The sequence below is a fragment of the Aythya marila genome (genome assembly GCF_965140915.1).
Source record: "Aythya marila genome assembly, chromosome: Z".
In the NCBI taxonomy this organism is placed as follows: domain Eukaryota; kingdom Metazoa; phylum Chordata; class Aves; order Anseriformes; family Anatidae; genus Aythya; species Aythya marila.
In genome coordinates, this window is record NC_139080.1 from 34,358,234 (window position 1) to 34,377,111 (window position 18,878).

Here is an 18,878-nt window from a genome sequence, read left to right on the forward strand (position 1 = left end):
TGTCTATGTTGTTCAAGCCTTATATAAGCATGGAGTATTGTCATTTACTAAAACTCATCTTGCTTTAGAGATGACACACTGTGAAATACATTATAGTACGTAACATTATTCTTAAAATTCTAAATTCTCTAAAAAATATATTTCTGCCCAAACCAATGTAGTGTACCTCTGTATAACCGGTAAGGAACTTCCAAAACCTATAAGCAACAGCAGATATTGTTTTCCTATATTTCCTTTATTTTTTGTACAAGGAAGGTTAAAAAAAAAAAAAAAAAAAAAAAAAAGAGTTCCCTCCTAAACTTTTTAAAAGAAAAATCATTTCTGAAAAATATGTTTTCCGACTGTAACACTACCATGACCAGATCATAGCCATTAAGGAAAAAAGATAAATGGGTTAAGGTGAGCAACAGTTCTGATCAAGTTTCAATCATATGGTTGGCAAACAAGAGAAACCTTTAGTAATCCCATTCTTTATACATCTTCCTCTCTGTTCCTGTGGTATGCTTTCAATAACTGAATTACAAGAATAGTCTTAAACATGGTGAGATTAAAACAGGAAAAAAAAATGTTGTTACAACCTATTCAAAAATATTTTCACTTTTCACAAATGTGTACTGTAAAGGCTTGCTCTCATATTACTTAAAACCTCACCAATGACATCTGTCTTTAGAAATCTTTAACCAGCCTTTTTAATTTCTTTTGATTTAATTGTATTTTATGAATAGAATGCCTGTTTACATTCTGCTGCATATTGTCTAGTGCCAAAACATAAAATTGCTTCCTGGTATTATTAAATATCTAATTTTTTCACTGATACAGACTTGATTTTGAGCACCTTATGAAGCAAGAGTAAGGATACAATCAGTGCAGGAAGTAACTTGTATTAATGTCCTTTTAATTTTGGATCTTTGAAAGGAGGAATTGTAAAGCAATAGGTAGACTTAATAGCTGTGAGAAATGGTCAATATTGGGAACTACTGTGAGAAAAAAAGCTAGAACCTTCATACTTGAATACAGACTACTAGCAGGGAACTGTAATGATGAAGTTATGTGAAGCACAGTTCTGGATTCTGGTACAGGTTTGTCCAATTTCTGAAACTGTTACAATTACAGGTTAAATAATTTTATTGTACTGGTTCTTTTTCAGAGTCTTTGAAAGCAGATTTTTTAAGGATCAGCTCTTGCTGCTCTCTAAAGCATCCGACATTGACAAGAAGCTCTAACTTCAGCAGGAATGCTAGTGACATACAGTTACTATTCACAGTTACAAGGGGCAGTGAAAAAGTAGTCTCACACTGTATATTGTGATTTAGCTTACAGTCTAGGAAACTTGCAGTTTTTCTCATTGCATGTATTTTGAAACTAGTATCTTAAAAAGACTTCCAGAAGCAGGTTCCCACCAGACCAGAATTTCTTAAAGGCAGTTAAGAATGGATAGCATGAGCCAAGGAGTGACAGAAGATTCCAGTAGTGAAGTCACTAAATAGAAGTAATATCCTGTCCAGAGAATTAAGCTCTTTTATTATCACACATTTGTCTCTGACCATGTTGCACAGCTACCTTTGCTGTGTTGCCTTTTGTTTGTTTTGTTTTGTTTTGTTTTGTTTTAACCTCTAAAAACTGCAGTTATACTGTAACTGGGAAAGTAAAAAAACATGTTGCAAAAGATCGCATGACTCCATTAAACATTTTAGCAGAATATGGGCCTAAGAATCTGCTTGTGCCATTATGAAAAACAAATGAAATTTTCCATACTCTGAAGTTAATGAGCAGGGCTATAATTGCCTTCAGTGATGTAGTAAGATGCAAACACCTAGCTGAATTGATTCCAGAATCCATGCACTGGAATCCAAGAGATGAGTTGGCCTGAAACCTAGCAAAAACAGAAAGAATGACTACCACAAATTCATACTGCCTTCCACTCTGGCAGGTCTCAGGTCATGTACACACCACAGCCAAGATTTTAAAGATATTGTTGGAGCTGATTTTTATCAGATACCAGACTGCTGCTTTACTGGTTAGAAATCCAAAAGGAGTTTTCTGGTGCCAAAGCAGATTTTTGGAGTTCTAACCTCTAATGTAACCATTTTTATTAAACTCTTGTTCTGTGCATGCTTTGAAGTAAAAACACTGTGTTCACCATTGAACACAACTGCATCAGAATTGAAAGCAGCATCAACTACAAACTAAGTTCATAAAAAAGGATAGTCCATCCAAGTGAAAATTCAAAACTAATCCTAAACCAGTAGACAGTAGAAACTTCCTACACCAAAATTAAAACCAGCATGCAAGACCAAAAACTCTTACTTCTGGAAAAAGGGGCTGTGCAATTTGTGCAGGTTTCTGATTGTTCAGATAGCCCAGCTGCACACTTCTCTTACAGAAAGTCCTAACTGGTGCGGGGCTGAGAGGCTGAGGAGGATGGGCATCATCTCTCAATCTCTGTCATTACTAATTCATAGAGCATTCGGGAAAGGGAGAAATCCACAGAAAATCAAGCCGTGACCAAACCCAACCCAGTTTTATTTGAAGATTGCTATCTGAGATGGCATGGCTGCAGGCATACAGGAAACAGCTTTCAGAATATCCACTCCCATGCTGAAAAATCAAGGCACAGAATATATGTTTGTTTGAATGTAGTTCTGCCTGATTACACAAACTACTACTACAGCATCATTTCTTCCACAAGAAAAGATGCTTGCAATGATGAGGCCAGGGAACCTCTCTTCTATTCCTATTAATTAGGGGGATAATTCCCCATCCACAAGAAGGTAACTTGCAATACAATAAAATAATGAAACTGTCTGTGTTCTGAATCATTCAAAACTCAAGGAAATTTGCTTATTGCATTTCCAAAAGAGTGCAAAGGTTGAGAGCACACATAACTCTTCAGAGGCTATTTCTGTAAATGTACGTTCTAAAACTTAAAACTGAAACACTTCTTTCTAAAATAGTCATATATAGGCAAATTTATTACACATTCCTTAGGGCTTAATCCAAAAAGAATGTTCTCCCTGTGGCTGCTGGCCCATATGAAAGCTCAGAGAAGCCTTTGGGGCTCTACAGCTGCAAGAGAGATTTGCATACAAGAGATAGGTGAGGATGGTTGCAAGCTTTTTGGCAACACCTTTTTTAATTAGAATGATTTCACTCACGTCTTCTTTGGAAAAGGTTCCCAGAATAAAAATGCTGGTGAAAATGCAAGGGGAAAACCCATTCCAGAGTAGTAGGGCTGGCTCTAAGGATTCACTGAACCCTGCCTCATTCAGACTAGGAATGTTATTGTTAGATGAATGCCCTGACAATGTATCATGATTTACTGCGGAGGAAGGAAGGCAACTAGTGGAGAGGAATGAAAGGTGGGGAGACAGTTTCTCAATCTCTGTCTAAAAGTGTCTCACCTCACATATAAATAATGTAATATTCACTAGCTGATAGGCTTGAACTCAAGTCATCGTCATTCAGCCCTGACTGAGTTTACGGAGTCTGCAAAATTTATATGAAAATATTCTTTGGACCAGCTAAAGTAAAGTAAATTATAGCAGCAAATAAAAAATAATAAATTGCAATAATAATTAAATTAAATTAATTTATTTATTTTTTTAAAAGGTCCTATTTGCTAGAAAGCAGAGCGGTAATAACCTCTGAGGTCAACTGCTGGAATAACAGCAAAAATCTTAATGCACCTATCTTCCCTGGACAATGAAGTTCATAACCATCTATTCAGGGGTGGCTAGGTTTTCTTTGCACTTTCTGAAAGATATCTGCTTTATTCCCCAATGCTGGATATGAAGAGCTCTGAAAGCCTGAAGGGACCTGAACAAGAACAGACTATCTCCCACTTCTATCCAGAAACCAAAACATGAAGAACTTATAGGAACTACTATCCATTTCCTTGGGTTTTGAGTTCTCTTGAGTCTCAAACTGTGTCCATATGTCGATCCTATGTTCTTGTTACATCTATATAACATTTTATACTATCAGTACCTCTATTTATTCCTTTTAGCAATTTAAAGGGACTGGCTTCATAGATTTGAGCACCATGTCAACAACTGAACACAGTGTTAATGTTGATGTGTAAGTTATGTCTGTCAAACAGCAATCTCATGCCAATGGCAGGTAGCAAGTAACCTTGCTGATGTCAGACTGTTGTGGCCAGCAGGTAGTAGGAAAGGAGAGAAACACAAACTGGAACAAAACCCAAAAAATCCTCTACTAGAAGAACTGACCACTAAGGATTGCATCTTTGAAGACCATAACATTATGGCTGGTGTGAATATCATTAGATTATGAATAGTTCTGGATGTTTTTCTCTCTTTACTCAGCCACATAATTTTCCTATGCCTACCAAATGAACTCACTGAAAGATCATTTCCTCTGGTTTCAGTATTCATCATCCCACAGATCTGTAGATATTTGAGTCACACAAATATAAAGGAAGGCTCATTTTTCAGATTTTCTAAAGCTACACACTTTCGACAAACATAGGATCAAAATTCCTAGGGAGTTTAGAGGGAGCAAATAGTACAGCATTACATCAAAAATGGCATTCTGGGTCTTCATCTTTCATCAGCCTGCTTTCAGCAGTAGGTCTCTGTAGGTGCCTAGCAGAATAGTAAGACATAATAAAGGTGTTTTGTTGTTGTTGCTGCTGGTTTTTGACTAATAATGTCTTACACTCCAGCTATTTTCAGTTTAAATCACGAATTAATCCAGGTGTGTCTCTGTTTAGTCACCCTCAATGGATCCACAGACATTTCCATTTTCTCACTGAACCCATGTAAACATTTAATAGCTAACATCATCTAAACCTGTAGATTCTGTAATGCCTTTGACACAGTCCTGCATGACATTCTGATCTCCGAATTTGAGAGAGATGGATTTGAAGGTGGACTATTCAATGAATAAAGAATCATCTTGAAAGACACATGCAAAGAGTTGTAGTCAATGGCTTTATTTCCAGGTGGAGGCTGGTGATGAGTGGTGTCTCTCAGGGGTCTGTCTTGGGACCAGTATTGTTTAATATCTTTATCAATGACACAGACAGTGGAATTAAGTGCACCCTCAGAAAGTTTGCAGAGGACACCAAGCTGTGTGGTGCAGTCGATACAAGAGAAGGAAGGGATGCCAGCCAAAAGGGTCTGGACAAGCTGGAGAAATGGGCCAATGTGAACTGCATGAGGTTCAGCAAGTCAAAGTGGAAGGTGTTGCACCTGGGTCAGGGCAATTCCAAACATAAGTCCAGACTGGGAGAAGAAGTCATTGAGAGAAGCCCTGAAGAGAAGGAATAGGGGATTCTGATGGATGAAAAGCTCAACATGAGCCAGCAGTGTGTACTTGCAGCCCAGAAAGCCAACTTCATCCTGGGCTGCATCAACAGAGTTGTAAACAGCAGGTCAAAGGAGGTGACTGTCCCCCTCTACTCTGCCCTTGTGAGGCCCAATTTGCAGTGCTGCATCCAAGTCTGGAGCTCCCAGCACAAGAAGGATGTGCATCTGTTAGAGGAGTACTGGAGAAGGGCCATGAGGATGCTCAGAGGACTGGACACCTCTCCAAGTAAGGCTGACATGATCAGGATGTTCACCCTGAAGAGGAAAAGGCTCAAGGGAGACCTCATTGCAGCCTTTCAGTACTTGAAGGGGGCTTATATAAAAAGATGGAAAGCAACTTTTTTCTTGGGCAGATAATGTTATGGCAAAGGGGAATGGTTTTAAACTAAAAGAGGGAAGACTTAGATCAGATGTTAGGAAGAAATTCTTTACTCAGAGGGTGGTGAGACGCTGGAACAGGTTGCTCAGAGAAGCTGTGGATGACCCATAACTGGAAGAATAAGTTGTTTGGGGCCCTGGTCTAGTGGGTGGCATCCCTGCACATTGGCAGAGGGGTTGGAAAGTTGATCCTTAAGATCCCTACTAACCTAAGCCCTTCTATAGTTCTATGGTTGCATGATTCTAGGACCTTATGACTGATCTAGACAACAGCAGTATCCATACTTCTCCTCTCCTCTCCTCTCCTCTCCTCTCCTCTCCTCTCCTCTCCTCTCCTCTCCTCTCCTCTCCTCTCCTCTCCTCTCCTCTCCTCTCCTCGAGTCTCCTCTCCTCGAGTCTCCTCTCCTCGAGTCTCCTCTCCTCTCCTCGAGTCTCCTCTCCTCGAGTCTCCTCTCCTCGAGTCTCCTCGAGTCTCCTCTCCTCGAGTCTCCTCTGTCTCCTCTCCTTGAGTCTCCTCTCCTCCTCCTCAATTTTCTGCATCATACATAACAATCCATTTGCAGAAATGGCCTTTACAATTCAACTCACAGAAAATCAAGTTTCATTCTTTAGAAACATACCCAATTAAAGATAGTGAAAAAATAAAACTTAGAGGAGGATACCCCTGGATCTTGCTACAAATGCTAAATACCACTTTTACCACAAGCTACACTAACTTAATATTGTATTATGCTATCAAAATATTCAATGTATTTTTAGGAATCTATTGTAAAGAATTCCAGCAAGGGCTCTTAATGTTCTTTCGTTTGGCAAGTGACATTACCTCCTTCCATGGTTAAGACAGCAAATTACCAGACACCTTAAAGAATGTAATAGTCTAGCCAAACCTAGCAAAAAAAAAAAAAAAGAAAAAAAAGAAAAAAAAAAACCTCTTTTAACACCAGCAGCCTCGCTGACTACCACTCAGTTTCCAACCTCCTCTTCCTTGGCAATGTCTTTGTGAAGATAGTGGCATCCAAGCACTAACAGCACCTAAGCCTTGCCAACAACCTGGCTCCTTGATATACAGGCATCAGACCAAAGGTTGATTAAAAAACCCAAAACTTTCTGTCATTGCCAGTCCATGTGCTCTTGGCTTGGGACAGAAAACAAACCTCAGAGTGGATATCCTCTGGGACTTTGGCAGAAATGACTGCCTGGTTTCAATAATAATACTGATGTGAAGTTTAGTAAGAGCAGGACAGCAGTACTTCTCCACAAACAATCTTAAGGGAGTGTGACTCCCTCTCATTCCCCTGCACAACCCTAGAAGCTCTATATTTTACAGTCCCACAAAACCTCAGTGCTTTCTCCCTGCCAGTTTAACCCCAAAGCAGTATCACACAGTGAAGCTGAATGATGCTAGAAGTTCATGTATCCTCAAATAGGCAGATGACATCCAATTATGCCTCTGTCTCTACTCAAATGAAGGGTTTCAAGGGAAGCAAGGCACAGTCTCCATTTTCTGTCCCCACTTGGCAGCAGATAAAAGGAATAACGATGCCAACTGTAACTCCAAAGCATGAGAAAGTGTTATGCTCAAATTTCAAGCAGGAAATTTCATGATGAAACCAGCAACAGATTTCTCTCCTTCTATCTCCTGCTGCCTCCTGGGACAATGGAGTTTGTCAGACATCGAGGCATCTGATCTTGTCCCACGACACTGCCAAAAGAAAGCCCATTAGTCTCCTCTGCTGCCTGCCACATGGCTGTGTGGCTGTTGCAAGATTACTCCTTGAAAGAGTAACATGGGGTTGAGCCTGAGGGTTACTGAGGCTCAACTCACTAGAGCATGTGATCCTCACTAGTGAAATGTGTACCTCTACTTTCCAACTACAAATGTTAAATGGTACTTTAAACCAGAATTTTAAAACATGGAAAAGGTGATTTTCCAGACCTGACCTTCAGCTTCTCAAACCCTGAGGCTACAAAGTATCCTTTACAATGATGAGGTGTAAAGCATTTGGCTTTTCTTGCACATACAAGCAGAAATATTTTAAAACAAAAAGAAATTCCCTAAAGCCAAATGCTTCAAGTTTTCCAAAACTGTGATTACCCATGAGGATTATTTTTTTTAGGCTTCTTTTAGGTGTAAATATGCTGACGAGTGGGTGACTTACATGTTGTTTTTTTTTTTTAAACCTACCTAATTTATGTCATGCATTTAATAGAGAAATAAAAGCCTATTAATGTATTGTACACAGGTTAGAGAGAAACAGCATCAAAGCCTCCATGCAAAGTAATTTCAATTGCAAACCTGCATCATGGAAAAAGAAGGGGAAGAAGGAAGGGGAAGAAGGAAGGGGGAGGGGAAGGAGAAGAGGAAGGGGAAGGGAAGGGGAAGGGGGAAGGGGAAGAGGAAGGGGAAGGGAAGGGGAAGGGGGAAGGGGAAGAGGAAGGGGAAGGGGAAGGGAATCACAGTAAGAAAAAAACACTTGTTTGTGTTTTTTTTGTTTTTTTTGTGTGTGTGTGTGTTTTGTGTTTGTTTGTTTGTTTGTTTTTGTGTGTGTGTTTTGTTGTTTTTTTTTGTTTGTTTGTTTTTTTATATATATTTACTTTTGCTGCCTTCATATTTCTAAAATATATCATCAATCTCCCGGTATATATTACTGCTATTTATATTAAAGGAATATAGAGTTTTTTATTATGAGCTATGATGGTTCTTCCACTTCTGGGTACTCACTTCAACATGTCACATTCCGTCACACACAGAAAATACTTTTATATACCTATAGTACAAAATTGTCCATCCACAATGTTGGCTGTTTTCACTAATGTTTGGACAAATCCAGACAATACTTGTGTATATGTAATAACCCAGCATCATACTTTTACCTTTTGGTTAGACTGTGGTTAGTTTTGCATTTAAAAAAAAAGAGCAAACTGAGCTACTTGCAGCTTATTTAAGAGATATTTCTTATGAGAGATGAAATCATAGAAAAAGATCATAGATGATCTTTTAGGTTGGAAAAGACCTCTAAGATCATCTAGTCCAACCTTTTAGATGAGAAGATACAGCACGATTTGATGGCAGGAGTCATTCTTATTTTTTAAATGATAGTATGAGGAAGCGTGTTGCACTCATTTGTCTCACCCTGATAAAATTCATAAAACAACAGAAGTTTACAACATTTACTAGCACAGCATAATTGATTAGAAGGATAACTCCACAAAAATACAAAGAGCCTTTGGCCTAAACAGTGTGGAATGGCAAAGTCTGGTTTTGATTTTCTCTTGAATTCTTATTTTTACAAAACCCTTGAAAGGACTATTTGCATGAAATCACTGAGATATCTCTGTTTCTCAAAAAAAAAAAAATGTCTCTAGCAAGATATTTTTGAACAATGCATTCAAAAGCTGCTCATAGCTGATATGCTTTTATAAAAAATGAACATATTAAATGAACATATTTACATTTTACAATGTACAAATAATATTAAACTAAAGGACAAAAGAAGCTGGTAGCTTAGGTCACAATCTTTAGAGGTAAAGCAATTGTGTTTCTCTGAAACAAAATATTAATTATAGTATTTGAAGACTTTTATAAAAGTAAAGTTATATGGTGATCTTGTCTCCTTACTCCTTTTCCTATCACCACTTGCAAACTTTAAAAAGCCATACACTAAACAAAAAATTCCTTAGATTAAATGAATCTTAATGAAACTACAATTGAGACATTGCCAGTTTAAAAGAGCTAAAGTAATCACATCTTGTCCTCATTATATGTACCTATGAGTGCAAAATAGGTTGCTGATCAATTATGCTCTCTTTAACTATTAACAGTAGTATCTTTGTTCTCAAACAATGTTAGATTGCACATGTTCTCGAACTTATATTTACCTGGTGGATTCTTGGCAGGATCATTGTGGCTTGGACTTCCTGGTTGTCCAGAATCTATAAAGAAATCAAAGAAATGTTTTACTAATTTGTTTTGAAAGTATCTCACATCCTTTTAATACTCTCCTTCAGTATTAAACTAATACTTAACTTTGTTATCTAAAGGTCATTTCCCTGACTTTCTACATGAAGGCATTAGTGAACAAACATACTATATGTAACCCATTTTATGCAGAACCAGAAACATTGTGAAAGATGCAATAACTCATAGATCACTGAACAAGGACAAGAGAGTCATTCAGGTAAATATTCAGGGTGTAAACACATCTACAAGGGCACCTTTTCATTCCCTTTCACTTCATCCCCCAACTATAATATTGCATAATCAGCAAAGCAGAGGTAGCTTCTTAGGCAATGACCAGAAATATATACTGGATCAGGCAACTAATGGAGTTTCCAGTGATGAATCCTGTTTCTTTACTTTTCCCTAAAAACACAAAGGTGTACGGTGCTTCCACAGACTCAGAACTGCACTGAAGTTATGACTGTCTGTTTTAATACAGTATAGCCTTTGTATTCTTAGTTTGTAAGAACTGCTATTGTGAAATAAAGATTATATAACATAAAAAATAAGAAAAAAAAACAAGCCCTGTGGTCTTCAAATAGTGTGTTCTCAATACATGTACCTAATGAATCAAGAGAAAAATGAGATTTGAAGTCAATGCACTGGAAAATAAATGTCATCCTTATTCATAAAAGCATTTGCTTTTAAAACTATCTTCTTGCTCTATCCCCACACCAATAATAAAACAAAATCCTGCATCACTGCAATAAATTGTTATTAACAAAGTAAGACATGACAGACACTCTTGTACCCAAAGAGAGTAAGAAGTTATAGGAAGCACAACCATTTATTCTGTATATGGTTATCTAAAATGTAGGAGCCTCAATAAATGAAAGAAAGTGAGGAAGAGAGGAAGGGAGGAAGGAAGAGAGGAAGAGAGGAGGAGAGGATGGAAGGAAGGAAGGAAGGAAGGAAGGAAGGAAGGAAGGAAGGAAGGAAGGAAGGAAGGAAGGAAGGAAGGAAGGAAGGAAGGAAGGAAGGAAGGAAGGAAGGAAGGAAGGAAGGGAGGAAGGGAGGAAGGGAGGAAGGGAGGAAGGGAGGAAGGGAGGAAGGGAGGAAGGGAGGAAGGGAGGAAGGAAGGAAGGAAGGAAGGAAGGAAGGAAGGAAGGAAGGAAGGAAGGAAGGAGGGAAGGAAGGAAGGCAGGCAAAGAAAATGTCCATTACTTGGAAGTGCAGCAGCACTTATAGCATAAGCATCAAAGGACTGTTACTTAGTACTACAGAAATTGCCACTGCCAACTGAATCCCAGAGCGAAGTCAGAGTTCTTGAATGTATTACTGCTTACAACGTCAAATTAAAGAGAAACAGACAAACAAACAAAACACACACACAGAGAAAGCAAGGAACTTACACATCAACAAATACTAATCCTTCAATTCCAATCACATCTTAAAGCCAACATAGCCTTCAACCTACAATGAAAGATTCTGTCCACTCAATATCCACTGCTGACTAAAATCTGTTACCTTCAGTTATGTGACTTAGGAAACACTGCTTGACACACCTGCCTTTCAAGCAGTTTAGGTGAAGGCAAGCTTGATTATATAGATGGTATTAGCAGAAAGACAAATGCATTTCATAGTTCAAGTTCAGAATATGGGAAGTTCTGAAAGAAATTGCACCTCTGCAGCCTGTAACTTTTTCACCCAAACTATCTTCAGCTAAAACTTCATCAGACAAGACAAGCATTGGGTATCTACCAGAGATAGATACCTAAAGATAGATACTGGAAGACCAAGGCATGTGTGAAACCTAGTTCCAAAGCTACTGAAAACACAGATAAATTTTGCAGTGTTGGATGAAATCATTCCTGCATGCAATAAAATCCACACTGGAAAGCAAATATCACAAATTTCCTTCATCTTCTTCAACCCAGGGTAGGAAGAAAAAAGGACACGTTCCTGATCAGATTGTGTACAGCCAAGATTTTGGGAACTTGTACAATTGCACCCATTGTACAACACCAGGACTCCTGAAATTCTTATCACCATAGCTGGTCAGGGTCACTTTCCAAAATTTTCCTAAGAGATCTGCTTGACATTGTATCCATCACTGAAAGGGGTTTAAGGAAAATCTTGTCACTGAGATGGCCACCTAACTTGATTTTCTGTGTATTGCTACATATACTGTGAAAAGTCTGAAATCATTTTCAAAAGTGATACAATGTCACAAAAAAACATCAAAGTTACACTTGTTTTTTCAATTTTCATTTTTTTTTCTATTTTTCTATGCCTAATCCTTATCCTGCTGGAGTGGACAGATAATGTAAATTCATGTTCAATTCTCAATTTTAAATTGAATTTATTAGATCTAATTCCTTGCAATTGTTCCTAAACAAATTGGTTTATTTGGTGTCAGGATGATATTTGCATTTTTATACTAGGGAGAAGTCAATGCTTCTGTAAAATCCCAAATAGATTGTCATGAAGAGTATTTCAATACAGATTAATTTAAGAGAGTACGGTTTGAATTAATACAGCATAAATAACTGTCCTGAATATACCAACAGAATTCATATAGTTCTTCATAGGTAACAAAAAACACTTTCCATCAATTAACAGCAAATGCAATATATCACATCTTTTGTGGCTATATTCTTGAGGTTTTGTTGTGGTTTGCTGTGCTAGGAATATCGTCTAAAATGCCAGAAATTTTCTGGGGGAAAAAAAAAAAAAAAAAAAAAAGCCCTCACTATGTAGTGCACACTTTTCATAACACGATGCAGCACATCTCTTTAAAAAGTATATCAGGTTAATTTGAAAACTTGATCAACTATAAGAAATGTTTAAAACGTGATGTTTTTCTGAATGTGGACCTTTATAAATCAATGTCCCTTTTCTTGTGTTGCAATGGGAATAAAAGCTTTACCTTCAAGAGGGTGAACTTTAATATGCTTCAAAGAGGCATGTTCTGCTTCTGCAAACCATACAAATCATTATTTAAATTAGGATTATCAAAGAGGATTAATTTTACATAGCAATGGTCCACAGTAATTGTCCAAGTGCAGGTGTTTGGCTAAACGAACTGTCAGTTTGAATGCAGGTGCACCCAATAAAACTTGGACAACATAGCTTGGGGTGTACAGAAATTTGAAAGTAGATTAATGAGGCCTACTTGAAAATAACCTTCAAAGATTTCTCCTGCTAAAATTCACTGAAAAGCTGAACAAAATGAAGAATATTTTTTAGCTCTTGCAGAGCAACTTACCTTCAGTCCTATTTTCTCATTGTCAATATGGCCACTTTCTGGACCAACAAACCAAGTGTTAAAGTCATTTAAAAAATTCCTTTTTATATTATAATACAAGAAATTTAGCAAGGAATTTTCCAGTTACAGGGAAAAGCTGATAGCTAATTATTATAATTTGCCAGTCAGACTTAGCTGTGTTTTATGTTAAGTTCTGATCAATCGTAATTTTTACAGTTTGATTTTCTCAAAGCTGTTTGAGCGGTAGATGCTGCTAACATGTTTGCCACTGGGGTCTCAATGATCTGGAGAAAGCAATGAATTTTTGTGCACTGAATATGAGAATCAACCTATGTTCACTGAAAGCTCATGGAAGCATCTCATTTTCAGGATGAAAGAGAGACCCAAGGTGGCCTGTGATGATCCAATTCTCTTACCAGTGTCAGTAATTATAAAGCACTCTTTTTTTTTTATTATTTGATTGGATGCAAATAGCTTTACAAAGAACAAGAGAACCATGATCATTACATGAATAAATTATAGGAATAACTTAATTTATAAGCAGAACACTGAATGAGAGATTGGAGCACTGTTCTTCTAAAGTAAGTAACAAGATGCATTGTAGGAAAGCCACAGAATGCAAGGAAGCAAAAGACATGCTAAGACACTTTAAATCTTTCTTTGTCTTCCTATGTACAAGGTCGTTATTTTGTTTAACAGTATGAGCCTTAGGTTTAAAAATTGCATGCTTTTCTTCCAGTGCAATAGAGAAAAACATAAACTAGACTCCCTGTCTAGGTGGCTTTTCATTCAATTTTCCTACCAAAAATATTCTGTGCACAAAGACTTCCTAAGCTAGTTATAAGCAAATCTATACAATCAATAGCAAATAAAAGCCCATCATGTAAATGTCATGAAACTGAAATTTTCAACATTTTATTTAGGTTACTCCCAACTGAAAGTTGCCTTAGTTTATTTCTTATCTTTCTTTCTTACCTTCTTTCCTTCTTTCTTTGTCTCATTCTTACCCTCTTTTTTTTTTTTTCTTTTTTCCTTCTTTCTTTCAGTTATTCTCTCCTTTCTTTCTCTCTCTTCTTCCTCTCTCTTGCTCTTTCTTTTTTCTTTTCCTTCCTTCCTTCCTTCCTTCCTACCTTCCTTCCTTCCTTCCTTCCTTCCTTCCTTTTCTCTTTCTCTCTCTTTCTTTCTCTATTTTCCATCTTTCTCTTTCTTGCTCTCTTTTATCTTTCTTTCTTTTTCTTTTCTTTCTTTTTTTTTCTCCTTCTCTCTCTTTTTCTTCAAAGTTTTTAAAAATTTCCTTTTTTTGAGACATTTGAGAAATGCCTTTCTCAAATTTTACTGTAAATGTGTTTTTCATGGAAAAAATCTTCCATACAGGTCTCAAAATTATTTGCTACAGAGCAAAAACTCACCTACAGATATGTTGTGCATTTCCAAAGAACAGATTTCATATGCACCTCACAACTACAGTATATCTACTGCTGTTCTCTTGCTGTCACTAACTGTTCCAAGAGTCAGTAGTTGATGCCTTGATCAGTTATTGCCCTGTGGATTAATGGTCTGACACTGGTTCAACCCAGGTTTTGCTCTTACCTGGCAACTATTTATATAACCCTAACACTGATATACTGAATATAATCTGTTGTGACTCAGCATGGGTACCACAACGACATTTAAATGCTTTATCTCAGTTTACTTTTTCCTTCCAGACAACAGTATGAAAAGATGGGTCAAGAATGTGGTATATTTTACACTTTGCAGTTTCCCATATTTTCATTTGTAGGAGTTAATCCCAATGAGTATCTACGTGTAGTTGCTGGCATCTCCCACCACACCCAGAGTAAAACAAAACTGATTGTTGAGGCCTGCTGAAAGTAAGAAAAAAACACATACCCTACACTGGGAGAAAGGTGAAACCAGAATGCTTCTTTCTCAGTTCCGTAAGACAGAAAGAAAAATATCTGATGGTTTTCCATTCAATAAGGTGATGCTTTGTCACTTTGCACCTCAAGGACAGTATTCTTCAAAAAGAAGCAGCAGAAAGAACATCGCCCCAGAAAAGACATGAAATTCACATTGTTATTCACCAGTTTCCTGAGGTATTTTCAATATTTGTCACCTCAGTAGTCTAATATTTGGTTTAAGAGAAGATGCTGTCCTTAAAGAGTAAGCTATTCTATACTTCCCTTATGCTCCATGCTGTACAACAGATTTTGCTTTTAAGGCTCTCTGCTTTAGCAAAATATTGAAGTCCTTGAAAAGAAATCGAGGCATAATCAACAAAAAAATATACATATTTTCTTAAGCCGTGCCTTATAAACTGATCATCCTATGGCCTCATACCAATCAAATAAACTTCTGTAGTTTCAATGAACACAAGTCATTTTTCATTTGCATGTACATCCAGTTCATTCCAGCTGACACTAATCTCATCATTAACACTGGTGTAAATACAACCTTGCTCTATGATAGTCCATGAATTGGGTATGGGGAGGAAGGGATGAAGGACCAGAAATATCTGATACCATAAAGGTACTGCTTCAGTGCTGTCAAAATGTACCTATAAAGCATCTGATTTGATAACTGACAGAGTTACTAACTGTGAACCAGAATCAAAACTGTCTTCTCAGACTGTCACCTTTCACAATTACATTGCCATCTGATGTGGCAAACTCAAGGCAAGTGGTCACAGTCTAGACAATCACGGGGTCACAAGACACAGGACCTGAGGCAGTCTCCTGCCCAGCCCTGGCCCAGGGCAGGCTCATCCTGGGCTCAGACCAGGCTGGTCAGGGCTTCACCCAGCAGGGTAATTAAACCCCCATTCCACAGAGGCCCAACCTGCCTGGGCACCAGCTCCACAGCCAGGCAGTCCTTGAGGGGATAAAGGCTTTCTGAATTCTCTCTTCATCTTTCAAAGTCTTTCAGAACACTGGTAGGAAAGATTTCATCGCAACCAAAAAGCAACATACATTTCCCGGCTCCAACAATGCAGTCAGCAAAAATACTTAAAGGAAATGAATGTGAATTCTTTCATCTGTAGACTTAAATGATTACTTTTCATGGTATACAATTTCTATACCTGATGACCCTAAATTATTGTAATTCATAAGTAATATGTATTGTAACTTCATACATACTATTCACACCTTCTCTACTGATACAATGGTTCGTTTACAATATAAATAAGTTAATAGTGTTTTACTGTATTATCTGCTGAAATGATGCTATAAACATGAAAATGGAACTAGTGCCAGTGTCACCTATGTTTTTGAAAGTGTGGTAACTTGAGAGGGGATTTGTTTTTCACATTTTCATAGATCACTATATTTAATAGAATTGCTTCCTCTGAAAACTAACAAATTACTTGTGATAAAACATTCACTCCCACCTCTTTCTTTACTGGTTATCCCTGAAGATTTATGGTATGAGCCACAGTTCACAAGAATAGGAAGCAGCAGCATCTCAAAAAAAAATTAGTTGTTCCACATAGGAAAGATGTTTGCAGGATGAAGCCTCTCATCTTTTCCCCATATCATGTACATTTGCAATATATGTTCTCTTTCATGACACTCAAAGTGAAACTCTCCACACCTGTGAAGTACTGATTTGCTTTCAAAAATGACATTGAGATAGCCTAACTCTAAAAGCAATTCTTTGTTTACAAGGACTGCTATGTCACACAATACTATTGGACTAACTAAGTGTACCTAGTTCTAGCTCAGAAGTTTCTTAAGTGTTTGGTATTCATACAGCTGGTGCTAAATGGGAACTTTATAGAACAGAAGTTAGACATTCACATGCAAGTCTCTTGGCAGTGGCACAGATTCCCCAGGTGACACTGTACAGACAAACCCCGTTGGCCATCCAAAGCAAAGATGCTCATCATTGGACTTACAGCAGCCATGACATCTTCCAGTTTTCTGAGGAAATATCACTAGTTTTGTTCTGCTTACAAATCTTGCTTCTGTAAATTTAAGTACCAAAGAAATCTGTGTGCAAAGGCTCTTAAGCTGTTACAGCAATAAAGGTCCAGATTGCTATTGATATGGGATATATTCAAATCTCAAGAAATCCTTTGTTCCTCAGTGAAAACTCAATTTTGGCAAGTAATCACCACTCCTTTTTGCTCCCTTCATTAGTTTGCACCTAGGAGGCATGGGAAGGACCAACAAAGGACCAGAGTAGTAGCAGGAGTTAACAGTGACCTATCTTGTTCACTTTGAATCAGGGTTGCCTTCTAATACAAACATTTTTTAAAAAGGCAGTGAAAAACAGAACTGACTACTGGCCCCCCAAAAGCTAAGATATCACAGAATCACAGAATTTCTAGGTTGGAAGAGACCTCAAGATCATCGAGTCCAACCTCTGACCTAATAGTAACAGTCCCCACTAAACCATATCCCTAAGCTCTACATCTAAACGTCTTTTAAAGACTTCCAGGGATGGTGACTCCACCACTTTCCTGGGCAGCCTGTTCCAACGTCTAACAACCCTTTTGGTAAAGAAGTTCTTCCTAACATCTAACCTAAAACTCCCCTGGCGCAACTTAAGCCCATTCCCCCTCGTCCTGTCACCAGGCACGTGGGAGAACAGGCCAACCCCCACCTCGCTACAGCCTCCTTTGAGGTACCTGTAGAGAGCGATAAGGTCACCCTTGAGCCTCCTTTTCTCCAGGCTGAACAAGCCCAGCCCCCTCAGCCGCTCCTCGTAGGACTTGTTCTCCAGGCCCCTCACCAGCTTCGTCGCCCTTCTCTGCACCCGCTCAAGCACCTCGATGTCCTTCTTGTAGCGAGGGGCCCAAAACTGAACACAGTAGTATCTATCTCTGTTGTCTGTTTCCTCAGACGTGTACCAAGATTTCAGCCCTAGTAGGCCTGTCATATCACAAAAACCTTCATGGCTTAGGTTGGGAGGTACATTCAGTGTGAGATAGCTGGCTTGGGAGACAGAAACTGGGTTCAGTTTTAATTTCAGTTTGAGCCTGTTTACTTTGGAGTAGGGACACATCAAGAAGAACTCAGTCATCAGCCATCCCATTCCACACTCCCCCACAGGTTCTGAGAACAGACAAATTCATCTATAGCTGACATCACAGGAGATAACCTGTGTGTTTCAGCAGAAAACCTGTCCTCGTGGGATGTGTGAGTGCTACAAGTGTGAGGACACTGTGATGGAGGCTCTGCAGCTGGGACAGTGTCAGCGCAGTCCTACTCAGTGACATGGGCTGGCAGCAAAGCAAAGAGGCAGCTCTTGGTGCTTCAGGCCATCAGAGCAGCACAGGTCATGACGGGCTTCCACCTTCACCTCCTCCTTTATCAGCAGCTCAGATCTGCTGCTGCAAAGTCACCCAACCAGCCATTGTCAAGACTTAACTTTTCTTCAGAGTGTTTTAATTAGGTTAATGAAAAATGGTAATTAAATCAACATTACGTAATGTGTTTCTGATTTGTAATCTCATTTAAATTAATTAACTGACTCAGCCGTTGTTTAGTTCTTAAACTGTCCTTGTTAAGAAGTGAAGCTCTGGGAGTAAATCCAGTTTTCATATAGTTGAAAGAAATTCAAGGACCTAGAAGCACTTTTTAGAACCAAAATAGCAATAAGCATACTCAGCTTTTCAGCTTTTTGTCCCATGCACAGATTTATCTTTTTAATTTAAATTCCCTTATTTGTTTATGTAAAATAAATCACAACACTTATTTATTCAAAATATTTCTTTTACAATTTATAAAGACCATATGTTGCTCATATTGGAAACTGAACAACTTTCCCCAGCTGTGTTATAAGTTGTGCATGGAATATATACATATCTCGTGTGTGTGTGTGTGTTTGTGTGTGTGTATGTGTACGTATATATATACATAAAGGTTTTTAAGTTTTAAAAGGTTTATATTTTGTCATGGCCTGAAACAAATGTTTCCCATACTTCATAATATTAGCTGAGCACCTTTTTGACATGTAT

The 18,878-nt window shown here is 38.1% G+C and overlaps 1 protein-coding gene across 10 annotated transcripts in view; it reads right to left on the reverse strand.

Moving 5' to 3' along the window:
• Window positions 1-18,878, reverse strand: part of NFIB (nuclear factor I B) — a 188,724-nt gene that overhangs the window by 72,682 nt on the left and 97,164 nt on the right. For all 10 annotated transcript variants that reach the window (XR_014319416.1, XM_082784207.1, XM_082784206.1 and 7 more), the window contains exon 3: window positions 9,588-9,641. Coding sequence is in view for 9 of the 10 variants with exons in the window: in XM_082784207.1 (XP_082640333.1) it covers window positions 9,588-9,641 (54 nt within the window). In the remaining variant the exon portion in view is untranslated. The remainder of the gene's footprint in view (window positions 1-9,587; window positions 9,642-18,878) is intronic.